Genomic DNA, 21566 nt, shown 5'->3' with positions numbered 1-21566 from the left:
CCTGGTGACATTCTTACAAAGAACTTTGTGTATTGGGATAGTGTGAGTGTGTGAACACATTCGTAAACAAAATCAGTGTAATGTTGTGTGCCAATAAAAAATTAATTGTATAAAATTTCCTACCACTTTAAGTTAATGCCTTGATTTAATTGAATTGTTTAAGTAAAAAAATAAAAAAGTATTTTTTTTTCCAGAGAGACAAAAAAACGTGTTTCAGATTCCGTAGAGAAGTTATCCAATGAGGCACTCTTTTGTTTAGTTTTGCCATGATAATTACCGTGGCGCTGCATTCCTAATCACTGCTGATTAAGAGAATGCAATTACCCTCAAACTGAAACACGACTGAAACAACGCAGACCTAAAATGTACCGTTTTGCCTCATCCACAATGGCAAGACAAGGAAATGTGCATGGCGTTTGGCTTCGTTCATTGAAAATAAACAAGTCACTCTCCAGTTTCCAACCCATCAGTTATAATCACAAGTATTTGTTTGTTTTCTGCAAGCTGGTGGTTTGAAGCTCAGATGAAACAAAAAAAATATTCGTCACATGTAAGAGTGCTGTTTCAGATCATAACGTGCAGGAGAAGTTTACGTTACGGCTTGTCCACAGAGCACAAGGCGATTTATGACGGAAAAGTGGCTACTGTACAGCTTTGATCAACAAAAAGAGATTCTAGATTTAAAATGTCAGTGTAGTATTACTTACAGGGAAAACATTTACATTTCCAAACAAAAAAATTAGATATCCATAAAGTATCCATTATTGTAATGCTATCCTCACTGTGGCCTTAAAATCAACACAAACCAAACTCCAGCATGTTGAGGATTATGCAGCTAGAATCCTGATAGAGCAAGTAATCACATCAGGTTTTGTGTGCATTCTAACAAACATTTACTTACATATAAGGTTTTGTGTGATTGGCTCTAAAGTATCTGTCCTTTAGGGAATAGGGATGCACTGATATAAAATTTGGTCAGAATCCGATAACCGATACTTCCTTATATTTGAAACCCGATAACCAATATATTGGCAGAAAAAAATGGTAACACTTTAAAATAAGATTCATTAGTTAACAATAGTTAACTACATTAGTTGACATGAGCTAATGATGAACTGCACTTATAAAGCATTTATTAATGTTAATTTCAACATTTACTAATAAACTATTAAAATCTTGTTAACATTAGTTAATGCACTGTGAACTAACATGAACAAACCATGAAGAGCTGTATTTTTATTAACTGAAGTTAACAAAGATTAACAAATACAGTAACAACACTGATAGTTAATAAACTAATGTTAACGAATGAAACCTTATTGTAAAGTGTTACTAAAAAAATGTATATCATTTTTGAGAGCCTGATTACAAAAACTAAATTATAATGATGTTCTCATTATAATTTTATGTAGCCTATATGATATATTTGCACTGCACATGTTCCTTTTTGAAGTGATTCCAATTATAAGTCAAGCAATTCAAAACCATCATGGTGAACAGTGAGCTTCTGAGCGTCTCAGATGAAGTAGTAATACATTTTATTTTTATGCTCCAAAATGGTCAAATTTACTACCTAAGAAATTAGAATTGATCACTGTGTTTTCTAAAATCTAATTATAAAGGGGTGGTTGCATGCGATTTCACTTTTTTAGCATGAACAGTATCTGCAAAGTTACAGCGCTGAAAGTTCAATGTAAACGGAGATATTGTCTTTTAAAGTTACGGCAATATATTGCCTACAAAAACGTCCGGTTTGGACTACAACGAGCTTCTTCCCGGGTTGGTGACATCATAAACCCAATTGCTAGTCAACGCAGATATTACTTCTGCCCGTAATGGTAAGGGGCGTGGCGTTTCCCGGCAACCTGTGCTTGACACTTCAGCCAATAAAAATACATGAAACTACATTTGGCCATCTAACCAATCTAAGACCATTGTGTTTTTCGGAGGGATGGTCTTCATAGAAGCAGGAAGCAAACGAGCAGTTCAAAGGATAGTGGAGACAGCGGTGTGGAGTAAAGGTAAAATAGAAGAAAAATATGCAGTTTAAAAAGTTATACTGTTATACTGCGCCCCATAAACACAACCAAGCCTAGAAAAAAACCAACCCCTTTAAAACTTTATTTTATTTATTTTATTTAATATTTTATACATTTTGTAGATAGTTTATTATTATTATTATTATTATTATTATTATTTGTGGTATAGTTTGTTTTTTGTATTTGTTTTTTTATCATAATTTTGTACACCACAGTATTACAACATTATTGTATGGCATCATAATTTAAAATATAAAGACAAAATATCCTCCTTTGTATCTTCATAAAACAATTTTGTGCAATTAATTGGATTTTTTAAATTATTTTTTATCTTGTAATATCCTTCAAGTAGTTTAATTATTTTTTTAATATTCTCAATTATTTTTATTATTTTATTATTGCCCTTTAAGGTGGTTCACTAAAAAACATTTAAATATTCTTGATTATCTCATTCTTTTTTTATATTTTTAATTATTTTAATATTGTCCTTCAAGGAGTTGAATTATTATTTTAATATTTATTTATTTATTTATTTATTTATTTATTTATTTATTTATTTATTTATTTATTTATTTATTTATTTATTATTTTTAATATTGCCCTTCAAGGTAGTTTAATGTTGAAGTGCTAAAACTTTCCCTTGTTGAGGTCCGCTTTAATCAACTCATTGTAATATCAAAATGGCATCTGACAGCTGGCCCAGACAGCTTAATTTACTGATGTGACAAGTCGAACGCTCTACAAGTCCTGTGCATGTTCTCAGATGTTATCTCTTCTAAAGCAAACACACAATCCCAAACGGACCAAGGGTCTGTGTTTCTGTGAGGACACTCCACACAAGGGGACTTTACAAGGGGAGCAAATATTTACTCTGACTACATTTAAAGACCACAGAGGATTGTGGTTAAATACACAGATGTGATTAGAAGCTTCCTTACGATGATCTGGGCTTAGAGGCGTCAAAAGATTTCTAAAAACTGCTCATTTATTAAATTAAAAAAAGTTAAAGTGTTTTTTCCCCCTCTCTGTTGAAGGTTTAGGAGGAGGGGGATGACTGAAATAATCTAACGTGACAGTAATGATAATAGCATTCATAAATCTTGTTGTTTTCCTTTCTGGGCTAAAGAAACAATGATTATTATATGTTCAGCTCATGGTGATAATACACACAGTGATAATATGATTTTGATTTTGTAAATACACATATCCATCTACGTAAACAGTGACAGAAAGAGAAGAAAGAGATTTTGAATGAGGTATGCTAGATCAACCTACTATAAGTATCTTCAACAGTTAAAGAAAAAAGCTTGCATGAAGGACTGTTACTCCAACAGCATAAAAAAAAACAACCAAAAAAAAAAACAATTTGCCACAATAATGTCTCCTTCCCAGCCAACAATATTGCAGTCAGAGAGTGAATTAAAAGTCACTCAAGTCGTAAGCTTTCCTCATGCCGTTCCCTCTCACTTCCTGTCAGGAAGAGCCCCCTCTCCGGACGCATAGCTCGCATCGGCAGGGCGCCGGCAGAATTAAGTGCCAGTTGGTGTTAGTGTGTTTTCTCTGGGCCTCGACGGAGCCCAGGGTTCAAAGAATGCTGAGAGCAATGTTATCCACTGGCACGGAGACCCTCATGGGTCGTTGTCTGGGGTGGAGGAGGGAGGCAGATGGAAAGGGGGAAAGACAACACGTGCCCTGGGCCTGCGCTTGAACCTTACGTATATGTTATGCCTCTCAGCGGGGTCCAGGTCCGACTGTGAGATGGGGAGGGAGAAAGATTCAACCTCAGGTTCAACCACATTCCTCATCAGCTCTGCGACGTTTATGGAACTTGCAAAGTTAAAAAAAAATGGCAGGTCTAAATTAGACGAAGCATTCTTGCAGTCTGATGTAAATAGCTTTTCATTTAAAAGGGACAGTTTTAATGGTCAGAAAGCCTGCTGGCCTGAGGTGGAGGAATACATTTAAAGCTGATTCCTTGAACAGTGTACTGTCACTTGGAACCTGATGTGTGCAGATGTTTACTTACAGGTTTATAATGTTTGTACATTACACTTTGTTTCTTGACAGATATTTTAAAGGAAGTGTATGTAAGATTGTGGCCAAAACTGGTACTGCAAACACTTTCAAATTACTGTAGAGCGATGTATCCCCTCTCTCTGACTCAAGGTTGCCAGATAGGCTGCAGGATCCAACAGGAAAGTTTGTAGCTGCAGCTGTGGTAACTAGAGCAGAGCTGGCAACCTGGATGGAGAAACACTACTGACACTACTGACTTTGTGATTGGTAGATAGGTGGAGGGTGGAGCAAAACGCAACATGTCAACATCAGCATCAGTTGAGGGCTGCAACAACAAATTTTAAATGACAATATCCTGGCCGGACTACTGTTGTCAGTGACAAGTTTTATAAATTAACATGATTTCTTAATGTCTAATGACATATCAGGGCCATTTTATGATTAATTGAAATACACTGAAATACATACAGTTCCTTTAACACTATCCATTACAAGTTCCAAAACTGCTCCAGTGAGAAATCATTTGTATCTATGATTTGTCTTGTTGTTGTTGTGTGTGTGGTGTGTGTGTGTGTGTGTGTGTGTGTGTGTGTGTGTGTGTGTGTGTGTGTGTGTGTGTGTGTGTGTGTGTGTGTGTGTGTGTGGTGTGTGTGTGTGTGTGTGGTGTGTGGTGTGTGTGGTGTGTGTGTGTGTGTGCGTACAATTCAGAATAGCGCTGGTCTATTGTGCCATGCTGTCTGACTGTGCCGTTTGACTTTACATTAAGTATAGTCTGATTTAAAAATTCACTGTTTATATATTTAATATTTTTTACATCAATTTGCAGTATTTTTACTATCTCCATTTCTAACTGCAACGTAATGATCTTTTAAAAACAGGCACCTTACAATTCATACTTATATCAAGATATTGAGATCAATGTTTGTCAAAACAAAACACAAAACAAAACAAACCAGCACAAACTGTAAGCAAATTAAGAGAATGCTTACAGTGGCCCATTATTTACTCTTAATAAACCTTTGTGGTATACATTGGCCCTGAATTTAGGATCAGCTAAATGCGATCACAGGATTATATCTGTTTAATAAAACTTGTAAAGCTAATGAGAGAAAGAAAAAAACCCTGCACCGATTACATAATACCTATTATAAGAGCTTTTACACAAACACTTCTTGTGTTTCATGATTGGGGCCTGGTTTCATTTTTTGACACAGCGAGTGACACAGTTGAGAAATGATGAAGAGATCCAGTGAACAGTCACTGCTGAGGCTTTCACTGGACAGTCGACCGATCGATTCCTCTTTCTTTTGCTCTCCCTGCGAGTATTGATCCCAGAGTCACCATGACTCCAGGGGGTTAAACTTTTGAGCCACTGGCCACTCTCCATTCTCTTCCTAAAGGTCAAAGGTTAAGAAATGCCAAGTGCTCAGGGGGAAGTCAGTGTCTCCAGTACATATTGACTGACGAAGGTGCCCATCTGTTTAACAGGTTAACTCTACATTAAAGACTCCCTGGTCAGGATCATCAACAAAATCAGGACAACAGATGTGAAACGATGGTGATCAAAGTATGAAGATCATAAGCTTTTAGCAGCTTATGATCTAAATGCATGACAGAAAAAAAGGCAAATGAAATACACCAATGCAGGCCCAGCCTTTTGCAAACATGTACATGAAGATATGTTTTTTTTTTTTTTTTTGCTCTTGTACCTTAGCCTTTCCATTGTGTGAGGCATTCAGAAGATGAATGTCTTAAAGAATAGATGACCTGACACAAGGTCTGAGCGGTAATGGCTGATATAGGGAAACACGGCTGCCCCGACTCCCATATATAACTGACAGACACGCAGCTATCAGGAGGCCACTGTCAAGTAGATGGATGAGATGATTTTCAAACCAAGTCCGATCTGAGAGCAGTTTGCAATTGCTTTTCTGATGCTTTTATAAGGTAGCATTTAACAAAAATATATTTTTGTGTATATTTTTAGCTGGACAATCTTATATTATATAGCGTGTATATGTGTATATATATATATATATATATATATATATATATATATATATATATATATATATATATATATATATATATACACATACACACACACACACACACACACACACACACACACACACACACACACACACACTCTGGGAGTCATCTTATTGGGCCTGGATTTATTTTCTAAGAGGACAACGACTCAAAACATTATTTTAACTAATATCGGAACTACCTGTGATGGAAGAAGTCTCCTGGAACACTGAAAATGATGGACTGGCCCCCTAAAAGTCTGGACCTCAACCACATTGAGCATATTGAAGTGAGTTGGAAAATAAACTGGACAGCTTCTAACAGATCAACTTTGGGGACAAAATGTTCCCTTGCTGCCTTATATATCCCATCCACTAACGGGTGCCGTGATGAAGAGATAATCAGTGTTCTTTACTTCACCAGTCAGTGGTCGGTTTATATATTAGTGCTTAAAATGTTAACACGTTAATGCATGCAAGCAATTTTTTCAAGTTTAATGCATTAAAATATTTAACACAATAACGCAACATAATTTTTTTCTTCCACAAACTTCTACTCCTTGTATATATATATATATGTATATATGTGTGTATATATATATATATATATATATATATATATATATATATATATATACATACATACATATACATACATATATACATACATATATATATACATACATATATACATATATATATATATATATATATATATATATATATATATATATATATATATATATACACATATATACATATATATATATATACAAGGAGTAGAAGTTTGTGGATTTGATTATATAAAATCAAATCCACAAGCTTCTACTCCTCGTCAGTGTCTCAATGTGGGCAGCATTATTTATTGAAAAGCTGAAACCTTTTTAAGTGGTATCCTCCAGTACAACAGCAGGTGGTATATCTTCTTCAGCGAGGCGGTGTGTGTGTATGTGTGATGGTTGTCAAAGAGAATTAGGTCGGGTGAAACACAAGGCTTTACGTGGATGCCTTGAATGGCAATATGAGGACACTCAAAGATGATCTTCATGTAATATGCAGGGCCTAATCTGAAGTCACATCACTCGCAATTTCCTAAACGGAGTGGATACTTTGATAGCTGTTGTTTTATACTCATCCAGCCTCTCTCATCGTACCCACATTCATTCTTCTAGCCTTCTGCTCTGCTCTCCTCTCTCTGCTCTGCTCTGCTCGAAAGTATTAAAGGAATTTTCTGGGTTCAATGCAAGTTGAGTTTAAATCTACAGCATTTTTAGCATAATTTTACCACACAAAATAATTTACTAATAATTAATACAAATCATAAAATATACATGGTAAACGTTAGGTGTGTAACAATTCTCTGAAAAAAATCGAATTGCACTTCTTCCCACCCATGGTTCAGCACGCACCGCGGTTAATCTCTAAAACAAAAGCTTTCTTTTAAAAACTGAAATCTGAATGTTTATTGTACTAAAATCATACTGATATGGCACGTCCTTGAATTCAGATATTCCAATCACTTTAATGGCCACAGGTGTATAAAATTAAGCACCTAGGCATGCAGACTGCTTCTACAAACATTTATGAAAAACAATACAAACAAAGGTCACTCTCAGATGCTCAGTGAATTCTAACATGATAAAAAGATATAGCAATAAATCCATTCATGACATTTTCTCACTAATATATATTCCACGGTCAACTGTTAGTGGTATTATCCAATTGGAAGCAATTGGGAACAACAGCAACATAGCCACAAAGTGGTAGACCACTTAAAAGTCACCAACTTTCTGGAGAGTCAATAGCTACACACCTCCAAACTTCGTGTTGCCTTCAGATTAGCTCAAGAACAGAGTGTAGAGAGCTTTATGGAATGAGTTTCCATGGCCAAGCAGCTGCATCCAAGCCTTACATCACCAAGTGCAATGCAAAGTGTCAGATGCAGTGGTGTAAAGCACACCATCACTGGACTCTAGAGCAGTGGAGACGTGTTCTCTGGGATGATAAATCACGCTTTTCTGTCTGGCAATCCGATGGTTGAGTCTGGGCTTGGCGGTTGCCGGGAGAAGAGTACTTGCCTGACTGCATTGTGCCAAGTGTAAATTTTGGTGTAGGGGGTCCTGACTTCAACCTGACAGAATACCTTTGGGATGAATTAGATTGACTGCGAGCCAGATCTTATCGTCCAACAACAGACACATATACAGTTGTGGACAAAGTTATTAGAACAAGTGGCTAATAACTTGGCACTCTGGGAGTCATCTTATTGGGCCTGGATTTATTTTCTAAGAGGACAACGACTCAAAACATTATTTTAACTAATATCGGAACTACCTGTGAGGGAAGAAGTCTCCTGGAACACTGAAAATGATGGACTGGCCCCCTAAAAGTCTGGACCTCAACCACATTGAGCATATTGAAGTGAGTTGGAAAATAAACTGGACAGCTTCTAACAGATCAACTTTGGGGACAAAATGTTCCCTTGCTGCCTAATATATCCCACCCACTAACGGGTGCCGTGATGAAGAGATAATCAGTGTTATTAACTTCACCAGTCATAATGTTATGCCTGATCGGTTTATATATTAGTGCTTAAAATGTTAACACGTTAATGCATGCAAGTAATTTTTTCAAGTTTAAAGTATTAAAATATTTATTAACGCAACATTTTTTCTGTCATCCTTTGGCTAACGTTACATTTTATGTTCACGTTCTTATTAATGCAAATGCATTTAAACCATTCAAGCATGACAAGACAAAAGAGAACGCTCAGTCTGTGAATGTGCTGTCCGTATGACACACCAAAGCACACAAGTATCGTGTGCACAGATAGCACACTAGGATCAAGAATTATACCAAAATACCCTTTTTTAAAATCAAGTATCCTCATAAGAGCAGTCTTAAATGAGTTAAATGAACTTAAAGAGTTGCGTGAAAATGAGACGCATGTGAGATCTGTTTCATGTGCAGCAGCAGATCTTAAAAAAATCAGCCACAGCTGTCATTTATGTTAATCAAAGAACAAAGGTCAGAGGGAAAAAAAAAACACTCACTGCATGCATTACTCACTTTGTAGCTTTAATAAGGAATAATATATATTTAATTTATAATTTATGAAGTGCAAACTGTTTGATAACTATTCAATTGCTGTATATGTCCTACCTGTTAGACAGAAGGGCATAAAAAGATGCCCTTAAACAAGTATTTAAAATATACTGTCTTTATGTTGTTTTTACATTAATTTCGAGATTAAGCTGTGAAATTATGAAATATATTAAAAGTGTGATTAAAAATGTTTTTGTTAATCGATTGATAGCACTTTATATCAACACATTCATTGTACCCAATGTAGTTTGTTTGTTCTATTAAAATATGCATATGAAAATCTCTTTCATATTCAGGACTGAAAGAATGGGGGCAGGGGGAAATCAAATAAAAGTTGCATGTCTAATACAGCTTTATATAACAACTATCAATAAAACACAAGTGAAAAGCAATAAACCACAATAGGCTTATAGAAGATGATGAAAATTGATCCAGTGTTGAGAATAAAGGGATTAATTTCAGAGAGATGCAATAAAATTGCAGTTAATAATCGCAGTCTAACAGAAGAGCAACCTTTCTGATCCTGAGTGATTAAAAACTAGTCTGTGACCCCAACCTTTGACCTCTAGCCCCAAACCCACTCCATCTTGTACCATAGATATTAATTAGAAAAATTGTGCAGACAGTACCATATCCGGCTGGTTCTATTTTGGGATAAGAAGGAAATGTAAGCAAAAGAAAACGAATTGATCAACATCCTATCCTCCCTTTCTCATTGCCTATTCAGTCAACAAAAGGACTGCTTCACTTCCTCTATACAACAACCGCGCTTCCTGTGCAGGGGTGTCATGTCCTGATTAACCACAAGATCAATCAAAGACCCTAAAGTTCTTCCTGATTCTTCTTCCAAATAAGAGAAAGAAAAATCTTCCACGTTCATAAAACAAATATTTCCCCCTACAAAAGACTGTAATTTCACTGGGGTAAACAGGGCATAAGACCTCATTTGAGCTTTGCCGCCTTTTTCCACCATTTCCCCCCCACAATAAAATTACATTTGCATCAGCTTTGAGAGAATTTAGTTCAGATGATTTATTGAAGTAATCAGCAGCAACGCAGCCCTTTCATTGCAGCACAGGGCCTGAGACGCGCCGCCACTGGAACGGGTTTTGGGCCGGAGGCTTTTTTTCAGTGAAGGCAGGCAGAACCCAAATTCTCCCCTTTGATTAGATTAGCATTACACAACAGCGTGACAGATATGACAAATAGGTGCATTAGAGCGTGTCATTTATTCCCTCTTTTCTAGATGCTTGGGTTCACGGGGGGACCCCCACCTCACGCCTCACTTCTGCAAATATATGCGGCCCCTGACGCCCCGCCTGATGCCTGATCTCTCTGGATTACCTTCAGAGAGGGTTATAGGAGGACGATTTGTGCTTTATTTCTGAAAATAAAAGCAATAAAAAAGATACAAGGAGTGCTTGTGTATGTGTACTAGTCATTTGTATGTAAACACCATAATGCACTCACCTTTATCCATGGATTGTTAAAACTTAAAATAATTCAATAATGTCTTTACTCAAGCAAAATGATAGTCACTGAAAATCTGTGTGTGTGTGTGTGTGTGTGTGTGTGTGTGTGTGTGTGTGTGTGTGTGTGTGTGTGTGTGTGTGTGTGTGTGTGTGTGTGGTGACAGAATATCACACACTTCAGTGACTCTCCTCCTCTAAGGGCACCCTATGGCTACCTCCATTAGCCCCCATCACAAACACTCATATTATGTACACATTCTCACTCTCTCACCACACACACACACACACACACAATTCTAACATCACATCACTGATTTACTCTTAATAAAGACTGACAAATGCCCCTAGAACTCAAACACTGACACACTCAAACCTACAATGTAACCCACTGACACACACAAACCTACAATGTAAATCAGGACCTACCATAAACCTCTAATGTTTTATATAAAGTTTATTATAATGACCACAAACCCACTCTCTAGATCCCTTCATTCTAAATATTACTCAGTTATTTTAACCCCCATAATCTAATTTAAAATACAAATGTTATACAACTTTAGACAGTCCACTGTTCATAGTGGTTAATTTTATATACACACAATTATGTTTATTTATAAATACATTTTCCAAGTACAGATGTCTTCATATATCTGCAAAAGGAGGATTTAGATCATTTTGGGAACACTTTCTTTCCCAAATTATAGCAAAGAACATAAAGTCACACAAAACACGCTCAAACACACATACACACTCCCACACAAACCAACACACTGTTATCAATCCTCCACCCTACCTGCCTTAAATACTTTCTGCAAAACCCGATGGGGAGGCCGATCGATCGCAAAACGCTATCAATGTTGCATTATCCTCTGTGACTGGCTATATGACCAAGACCGTTACACTGGGTCAAGACCCCTGACCTTTGAACTCACATCAACAGCATTAAGAAGGGCACTGTGGCCATTTTTCTGGACTTTTGTCTATACTCAGAGCTTAATAAGAAAGGATTTGTGCTGGCAGTGTGAAGATAACACCTGCAGTGATGGATTTATTAACAGTGAAGAGAAAGAGACAGAGGGGAAGGCAGAAAACCCTTGAGAAGAGATGGAGGAATGACTTACCTGAGAACACAGCAGCATGACCAGTTCAACCACAGAACTGCTGGACTTCATACACACAAGACCTGCAACAAGAAAAAACTCAGTTTTATTTGGATCTAACGGTACAGTATCCTGCTTATTTATTGGTTACAAATAAACACACGGATATTAAAAGAAGGACAGAATGAAGGTTTCAAAGATGAGTGGTCAGTTATACACTGCTGCCATGGGAAATGGTTATTATTCAGAAATATTTGATGTCTAAATACAATACTGCAACTGACCAAGAATATAATAATAGTTGCATGCCACTGTAAAAAGACTGCAAATAACTTATTTTTTTCTGTTCTGTTCTGTGAAGTAGCATTACATGAAATATTTTTTTTTTGCCAATAAAAATATTTCATTCTTCTCACGAGTGACTATTTTGCTGACACATGAACATTTGTGAGTGGCCTAATTCTGCACCATCTTGTCGGGTCAAGGAGTATTGATGACCTTAATGAACCTACATGATGCTACTGTAAACTAATACATGTTTGAGCTTGTATTACATGAGACTAAATATGGTGAGCATATGTTCTATTGATCTGCAGCTATAAAGGACTACTTACGTAAGAGAGAGATTTAGCGTGAAAGCTAAAGGTGAGAACAAACAGGAAGCTGAAGGAAGGACACATTTTTGTTTTAAGTGGCTTTCTAAAGTCGCCCTGCAGCTATCAATCAGCATTTAATTTCTCTGGGTGGCAGTGGACAGTCCAAACACTCGTACGAGTGTGCTGACCTCTGACCCAGAGCTCTATAAAAGAGCTATTTAAAAGATACTGAAAGAGTTAAAAGATACTTTCAGCCACATTTACAGCTTAAATATGGGTAGAGGTTAGACAGGGGGTGGGTGCTTTTGTAACATATTGGGAGTGATGAGACATCTCTGTGTTTGTATGTAGTAATGTGAACCTCACTTCAAAAAAGTGCAGGCATTTAGTTGTACTGCAACTATTAAAGGGTTATCCTATAATTTCCCGTTATATCCCATAAAACTTTTAAGGCCCTGATATACTCACAGTAAAGTTCTTTTTCGTTCTTTACTTAGGTGTAAAACGAAGTTTGAAATACATGATCAGCAATATACTGTTAGCGAACTGAAATCGTTAGATCAATATGTAAATATGTGATGCGCAATTTCCTCTTAACAAAATAAACAACAAAACTAATAAAACAGCAAGCATTTAAAGGGGGGGTGAAACACTCAGTTTCAGTCAATCTCATGTCAATCTTGAGTACCTATAGAGTAGTATTGCATCCTTCATATTACATCCTCCACTGTACCGAGTCTTTCCGGAAAAAAACGAGCGCCTGGAGGTGTATCGTGTGGGCGGAGCTAAAGAATGACGATCGCGAACAAAGCGGTGACGTCCTCAAGCGTGGAGAAACCCATGGCTATCTCAGCTAATACAGATAATGATCCAGAATCATTCGGAGGCTGAAATAAATTGAACAGGAGAAACAGCAACACAGGACGTCCGTCTCTGTGGTATGTACTGTATTTAGTGTCCTGTCAACATTTGTGTGTGTTTACTCTCAGTTTATGAGGACATGATTCGGTTTATGGACTATTGTATGTGACTAAACCTTAGTAGTAGAAAGCAAAACGGTTTTGCACGTCAGACTAGTGTAACGTTATAACTTACATAGAACAGCAATAGAGTCCGTTAGCGCATTTGAATGACGACGCACGCGATCGTGTCGTTTACTGATGTTTACTCACGCGACGAGCCAATAGCAGAGACATTTGAAGCAGTTTTACTCACCGGCTGCTTCCAAAGCAGGAACGAACCTTTATCGCTGGGACCGCTCCGTCAAAAACACTCTTCTTTGGTATGATTTGGTAAAGTCCTGACAGCAGTGAACGGTGGAGATCCAATTTTGCGACGCGACTGAAACGATTTTGTGAAGCTTCCCGTCACTTCTGCGTTTAAATCGGTTCAAATGCAGCGCTGCCTTCCCGGAATGCTGTGCTGAAGCGTTGAAGTCGCTTGATGTCACCCATAGGAATAAAGTGGAGCGCGGCGCCTGGATCAACTGGATCTGCACCTGAGAGAGTGTTTATGGGCGTGCATTATCTCTCTCGCTCTAGTCACGCGCGTGCGCACCCTACCGGGAGAAGAGCCCGTACGGCCCATACAAGGACCTTCCGTTCTATTAACGTCAAGTCGACCCATACTCGAAAAAAACTCTCCGAAACTAGTGAGAAACCGGAAGGAGTATTTTTAACACAGAAATACTCCATCAAACGTCCAACATTAGTTTTTGAAACTTTGTCTATGTTTAGGATGGAAATCCAAGTCTTTAACAGTGTAAAAAGCTCAGTATGCATGAAACAGCATTTCACCCCCTCTTTAATAAAGCATAAAAAAGCACTTGATCATAGCATGTTTGTACGAGCTTGTAACTTCACATTTATTTATATAGCACTTCAAGCTGATCAAGCAAATCAAGCAGCTTTACTGTATTAATGAAAAACAGTGTGTCTCATTTCATCAGAAGTACAACTTAATTTTCTACTATAAAGCAGCTCTCCAGTGTGTTCATGTTTTCACTAGCAGCTGTCTGACCTCGACGGACTGAACTGGAAAAATTAACCAGAAAAGATTTCTGTGTGAAAGGAGGCGGAGCCTCCACGCATATCTACCTATTACATAATCGCCACGGACCAATGATAGTACAAAGATGTTTACCAGTAATAGCAAACTTTTCCAGAAAGGTACCTTTGACAAGCTGTTTCGAACTCCAAAAACGAACGTCAAACAAAGTGTCAGTCTTCAATTTCGCTTGAAGTATATTTGGTACTTTATGATGGATGGACGTACTTTCTGGGCTTCGAAATCTAAGGTACCAATCACGCCCATTATAAAGCTTGGAAGACCCAGGATATTTTCAAATATAAGTCAGATTGTGTTTGCCTCAAAGAAGAATGTTTTATACACCTACGATGGACCCTAGGTGGATAATTTATGGGATCATTTTCATTTTTGGGTGAACTAATCCCATACAATTTTAATACATTTGTGTAAAATATTGTGCAAAGGTCAGTAATAATAGCAGAACAGTAGCTCACTGGTGCCCTCGATGAGTAGCTCCTGCCCGTGACTGCCCAGCAGTGTGCGAGAGAGGAACGGTGCGAAATCCACAAAAATCTCTCGGAGTAAAGGAGCTGCCTTCTCCAGAGCATGTTCCAATCTCTCTGAGATACTGAAAACACACATACAAACACACTTTAAAATACTGAACAGACAGTGAAATAGCAAAGAAATGTTGAATACAGTGTATTTCTGGAGAAAAAAGAAAAACAAAGACCTCATGCTGGGGGCGGAGCTCTGGGTCACTGGGGATAAGGCAGGGACAGATGGCAGGTTGGAGCTGGTGGAGGAACCTCCTGCAGAAAATACCAGTAACCAGTAAACTACTCATTACACAAATGCATACACACACTAAACAATACAGGGACAGATAGAACAAGCACATGTTCCATGAATGAATCCTCACTAATTCTACAGATTAGAGCTGGGTGATATGAACGACAGATAATTGTTTTGAAATTATTATTAGTAATAATAATAATAATTATTATTATTATTACACTCATTTTAATATCACCCATTGTTTTCCTTCTCAGTTTATTCAAACAGCTACTGTAGATAATTGCAGTAGAAATACAGTAAAATCTAGTTCAAAATAACCAATGCAATGTTTTTTTTTTCAATGCACACAAGAATTCGATTTAATAATTGTATGTTAAAATAATCCAAATATTTACACTTTATACAGTAAATGTAGTGACAATGTTCATATTGTCCAGCACAACTAGCAACCTAGTAAAATCACCCTTTCCTGCAGCTATCGTGAAGATGTGCGTTGAAGCCCTGAAACCATGTGAAAGGAGCTTTAACTGAATGATAGCTCTGCTCTCGTTAGCATTCATGTAAAATAAGCATTAGAGCAGCTCTTACACTCCCCCTGATAAAACAGCCCATAAATTCATTAGCCCTGTGTGTGGCTGTGATTAGTGTACGAATAATTATATGTCAATAAATTTCATCTTGCCCTGTAAGTGTCACATTTTGGGCTAGTAAAGGTCTTGGCACGATCAAGCTCTCTCTCACAGGATATCACACCACAATAAATCTGCATGCACTAATATCTCCACACACACACGTGGAGTCTCAGGACAGGGATAACTCTAGCAGGATGACAGGCAGCAGCGTGGAATGTTCCTGGCTGTGGGGACAGCGGCCCTTTAAGCACCAACATGTGCTTCTGCGGAGATGAAGTAGCCACTTCAAACAGCCCAGAGAAAATTAGCTTATCACTATTCAGCTGGGACCTGCCCCTCTCCTCGCACACACATACACAAGAGAACCATAAAGACACAGACAAGCTTACAACTACAAGCATGAGATATAGACCCATGAGTACACTAGTTCAAAGACAAGAAAAGCGAAAGGGAGCTAAAAACAATCCCTTCTTGCACAAAGGATCATGTGTGCATGCAGATGTTGATTACACTATATTAGAAAGGACATCTCATTGATGCACACTGGTTTTTTTAGACAGAGGAGATGATGTTGGCGACAATTCAAATCCAACTTCTAATCACCACACAAACTTTTTGATGTGATTAGATCTACTGAAAAACATGATTTAGACGATGTATGAGGATTTTAAATTGTTAGTTTTTAAAAATTTTGTTTCACTATATCTGTGTGAGTTTTTTTTTTTTTAATCATTCAGTGCATTAACTAACATTATTACACGGCTCTGTGAAATACTTGATTCTGATTGGTCAATCGCGCATTCCAGCGGTATCTTGACTGGTACTACTTCTATGCTTAACGCTGGCGAAATCTGGTGGCTGTTAGATACTTAAACAGCCATGGCTACAATGGAAGACTTCAAGGCGGGTTTCCTTTAAAAAGTTTTAAATATGAATATTTTTCTTACACAAACGCATCGATTCGAATCAGAAGGCTCTATTAACCCATCGGAGCCGCGTGGAGCACGTTATTTGACGGACAGCTGCATTTTTTATGGACTTGAAAAACAGCTTCAACTACTGCTGGGATTAACTTTAGCCTGGACTTTTTAAATACAACTCCGATTGTATTTGTCTGAAAGAAGAATGTCATATACACCTATAATGACTTGAGGGTGAGTAAATCATATGTTTGGTTTCATTTTTGGGTGAACTAACCCTTTCAGCATTCATTTTCAACATTTAGCAGCAATAGATAAAGACTTAAAGCAGTTTGGAACTGTTTTTCTTCGCGGAAGCTTTGCGTAAGAGCTAATAAAATATTTAATCTCAAGACAATATTTTGTGTCTAATTTATTTGAGACTAGTAGCCGTGTAATAAGGGGATAATGTACACCCAGCCAGTTGTTATGCAGAATAAACCCCTTCTGAGTGATGCAAGACGCGATAACAACCGGCTGGATGTACATTATCCCATACTTAACTAACAATGAGCAATACATTTGTTACCGTATTTATTCATCTTTGTTAATATTAGTTAATAAATATACAACTGTTTGTTGTAGTCCATTTTAGCTTGGGTCCAAGAAATAATATAGTAAATGTTGAAATTAATATTAAAGCTGCTGTCCATAAAAAAAAGTTGTGTTCAAGATTTACAACATGAATCCATTTTTCAAACCGTTTTTTTTTTTTTTTTGTCTTACCCTGAATCATGATGTTACACTTATAATAATTGGTTATATTGGGACTATTTAATTTCCAAGTTAATATTAAAGGAGAGATGAATTGAGAAATCAGCTTTCCCTTGAGCTTTTGAAATATAAAAAGTCATGGTAATATAAGAATATCCTGTAAGTTTCAGAGCTGAAAACGTCCGTGTTAGACAAAGAAAAGCTTTTATAGACCCCAGGCCCAGAAAACGATCATGTTCGCATCTTGACGTCATCGACTGACGAAACACCGCCGCTACAGAATAATAGGCACGTGTAATTCATTAGCCCCACCCACCGACTCATCAGATCACGCTAGCCAGCAGCAATAAACATGAAGAATATAGCAAGATATTGTGCTATTCCTGGTTGTGGAAGAACACAATCGCTGCATAAGCTTCCTTCGGATCTTAATATAAGGAATGTGTGATTGAACTTTATTTTTAATGAAGTTCCAGCTCACGTGGGGAAGACAGTGGTGTTCACTTAATTTCACTGTGGGATCGTTTGTAAAAAATCTCACAATGCTATTCTTCTATATTGGATCCAACAGGAGGAATGGTGCAACACACTTAGGTGAGTAAAACATGTTTTTTTTGTATGTAATAGTATTGCATTGTTATAGATTGTTTTGCTTATTCGTGCGTGTCTAACAGAACATACGTTTAGCACGCTGGACTCAGACATGTATGACAAAGCTACCAAAACGGAAGCCCGTCGGCAGGCCGATGAATCTCGCAATATCACTTTCTTGTTTTGCTATTCTCTCTCTCTTGACTTGACATTTGAAGGGTGCGCTCGCTAGGGGTTGCACCGAATAGTTGACTAATTGACTAGTCGACTTTAATGCTCTGCCATGACGCTTTAAGCTTGACATTGACTAGTGGCTTGCCTATAGAGGGAGCAAAATGATAAGCAATTTCCTGAAACGCAAGCTCTGTTTTTAACAGTTAAAATGCATACTCTGAGAGCTCTCCAGAATAAATGTTTGATTATACAATCTGAATGCTCAAAATTGATTGGGAGAATGCATGCTTATTGTACACGTAAGTTAATCATCGCGCTAAACTAATGTGTGCTGCATTGCAACGCACACACATAGCCGATCGCGTGCGCCTCACACAAAACCATTCAGTAGCACAGAAAGGCATTGTCAACTATATTTTTGTGATTTATCAATAAAATAGCTTAGAAACTTTTTTAGCATATAATTCTTGATAACTAAAATTCACAGCTTCACTATTAGTAGAGAGACACTGGCAGGTAGAATAAATTCACACGCAATCACTCACTAATGCATTCATATACATGTAATCTCTATTGTGCTAATTTATCTGTTTCTTATTCAGAACAAGCAGAAATCTGTGAGAAATATAACGACCAGAGGACAAAAGAGCTGATACAAAAGCTGCTATGTAGGACCAGTAACCTTATGGGCAGTGCTGTGTCATATGCCATAGCTGTCCTGAGCACAAGTTCAGGCTTATTTGTTCATTAATGACGTCATCAGCGACTAGTCGACATCGACTCGACTTTCATCACATAAATTTCGACTTTAAAAAATCAGAAGTCATTCAACCCCTAGTGCTCGCCCACATGTATGTGTGTGCGCCCGGTTCGCGCTTATATCGAACGATCGTGCGGGCCATGTAATACAAAAATAATAGTCCAATCTATCGCGGGTGTATGAGAAATAAATCATTGTGTTTGTTTGTTAAATACGTACTTGAAACATTCCAGTTGCTGCTTTCAAAACAACCCCTCCCTCATGTGAACTGAACTGACAGGGGGATAGATATGACAGGAGCTGAAGCTCATTAAATATGCAAATCTTATCCAATCCTAGCCGTGGGCATTTACTTCCAAGTATGCAGTGCCCATCAAAACCCAGCGTTTTGGAGAGAGCCTCAAAACCAGTGTAGAAAATAGCCTATTACTTATTAGTTATGTTTTGAATGTAAAAAACACACAAACATCATTAGTTGACCTCAGACAACAGTTAATTAAAAAAAAAAAAAGCCAGTTCATGACACCTTTAATTTTAAAGGTCTGGTAGGAACCGCTGCGGAGGAGCACAATCCCTGCGTGACTCGCCATAGACATGAACAGAGAAAAGTAGCTTCGGCTGCAATGTTCTTCCGCAATAATCAGATTAAAGGGTGATTCTCACAGAAATGTATTTTCTGCAAGCTTCAAGGATCATTGGAGACTCCAAAAGGAAACCACATAACCAAATTTAAGGAGTCCATATAATTATATTATATAATACATTTGTGCAAAAAAAAGTTTAAAAAGTAAACAAAAAAAACCCCAAAAAACATTACTAAAGAACCTTTACATAATTCATCACAGTGTATATTTAGTATGTGTACAAGGCAACAACAATGAGACTGTTTTCAGTTTAGACATTTTACGTAAAATGGACATTTAAATGTAGTCCTCTCAAGCTGCGATACCAAACAGAACCACACGGAGACGCTAAAAAAAACTCCTAAATCAACCGCTATGACTGCAAAAACCGACGATTACTAAACACAACGTCACTCCCTTCGCTGCACGCATGCTCAGTATATATCTTTGGCTGTTAACTGTCAGTGTACTGTTAACTGAATAACTCTGGGATGTTGTTTTATTTAGAGTCAGAGGGAGAGTCAGTCACGTCAAAATGTGAATAATTTTAGAAATGTTTTGATTAGTGCTTACTAGTGATACGAACTGTTTGGAACGGTTCAGTCCCATTTGGTGAACTGGTTCACTAAAAAGAACCGGTTCAAACGAACGATTCGTTCATGAACCGGTCATCACTAACGTTCACACATGACAAATAAAACATTATCCTTCCTGAGTGTGTGTGGAAACCACGAATGTACTGAAATGTACATGAATGCTGCATGAGATCAGTGATCGAGAGTGCGTTCACGTGTTCTCTATGCATCAATATAACAGACTCTAATGCGCTTACTGTACGACACCAAAATTGTGCTCTTCATAAACAATCGTAAAATACAACAAAACTCGTGTTTTAAAGCAAAGCACACACTGAAATGAACAATTAACTAAAAACGCGCTGTGAGTCTCTAGTCTCTCTTATGTAGCCTGATCAACCTGGCCTTCTTTACATTAGCACTCATTTGGACTGTTTGAATGAATTAGATCACTGGATCACTGAACACTTTACCAGAGTTTAATGGCTTAAAGGGTCATGAAACCCCAAAACGCTTTTTCTGAGATTTAAACAGATATGTATAGGCTGCACATCATTTAAAACACTAAGGGTACTCATTAATGGTATTCATATGTGAAAATAGTTATTTTTGCATTTTTCAGAACGATTTCTGTCTTCCGGTTTGAAAAGCTGAGTCGGAGCAACGTCACAAATACTGACGTCAGCGTGTGCTTTTTGGCCCAAGTATGGGCTGAAGGGGACATGCTGACGTCGACCGCTCCGAGCAATTCTCGATATATATTCATGACATAAAGCTCATTCAGTCCAATCACTGCGCTGTAGTATGCATACAAGATAATTTAGTTAATATACATGAGACAGTCACTTCTGTCAGGCTCATCATCTTCCATCATTATTGTATGTTAGGGAAGTTTTGAAAGCAGCGTACGAAAAGTCAAGGAGGAAAGTGAGGCATTGTGCTAATACGAAGTAACGTAAGGGCGGCGAGCGAGCTGTAATCGGGCACCGTCTGTGGAAGCCTTTGCTATGGACTGCATTTATATAGCGCTTTTATCCAAAGCGCTTAACATTTTTGCCTCACATTCACCCATTCATACACCAACGACGATGTCAGCCATGTAAGGCGCCATCCAGCTCGTCGGGAGCAGCTGGGGTTAGATGTCTTGCTTATGGACACTTCGACACTTGGTCAGGTGGAACCGGGGATTGAACCACCAACCTTCTGGTTTGTAGACAATCTACATGAACCACTGAGCCACTGCCGCCCCAGTACAAGCTACAAAGGCTCGGTAAAGTAAAATTAACCTGAGGAATTGCACGCCGAACCTGCAAGCGTTGACTATCTAATTTATGTCAGGAGTGCAAAATAA

General features: G+C 37.7%; 1 protein-coding gene across 1 annotated transcript in view; it reads right to left on the bottom strand.

Moving 5' to 3' along the window:
* lrba (LPS-responsive vesicle trafficking, beach and anchor containing) overlaps positions 1-21566 on the bottom strand; it is a 334073-nt gene that overhangs the window by 189555 nt on the left and 122952 nt on the right. Inside the window, 3 exon segments of the mRNA XM_067441679.1 lie at positions 11787-11848; positions 14884-15017; positions 15123-15201. Of these exon segments, the coding sequence (XP_067297780.1) occupies positions 11787-11848; positions 14884-15017; positions 15123-15201 (275 nt within the window).

The sequence above is a fragment of the Pseudorasbora parva genome, chromosome 4 (genome assembly GCF_024679245.1).
Source record: "Pseudorasbora parva isolate DD20220531a chromosome 4, ASM2467924v1, whole genome shotgun sequence".
NCBI lineage: Eukaryota > Metazoa > Chordata > Actinopteri > Cypriniformes > Gobionidae > Pseudorasbora > Pseudorasbora parva.
This window is presented reverse-complemented; position numbering and strand designations above follow the sequence as displayed.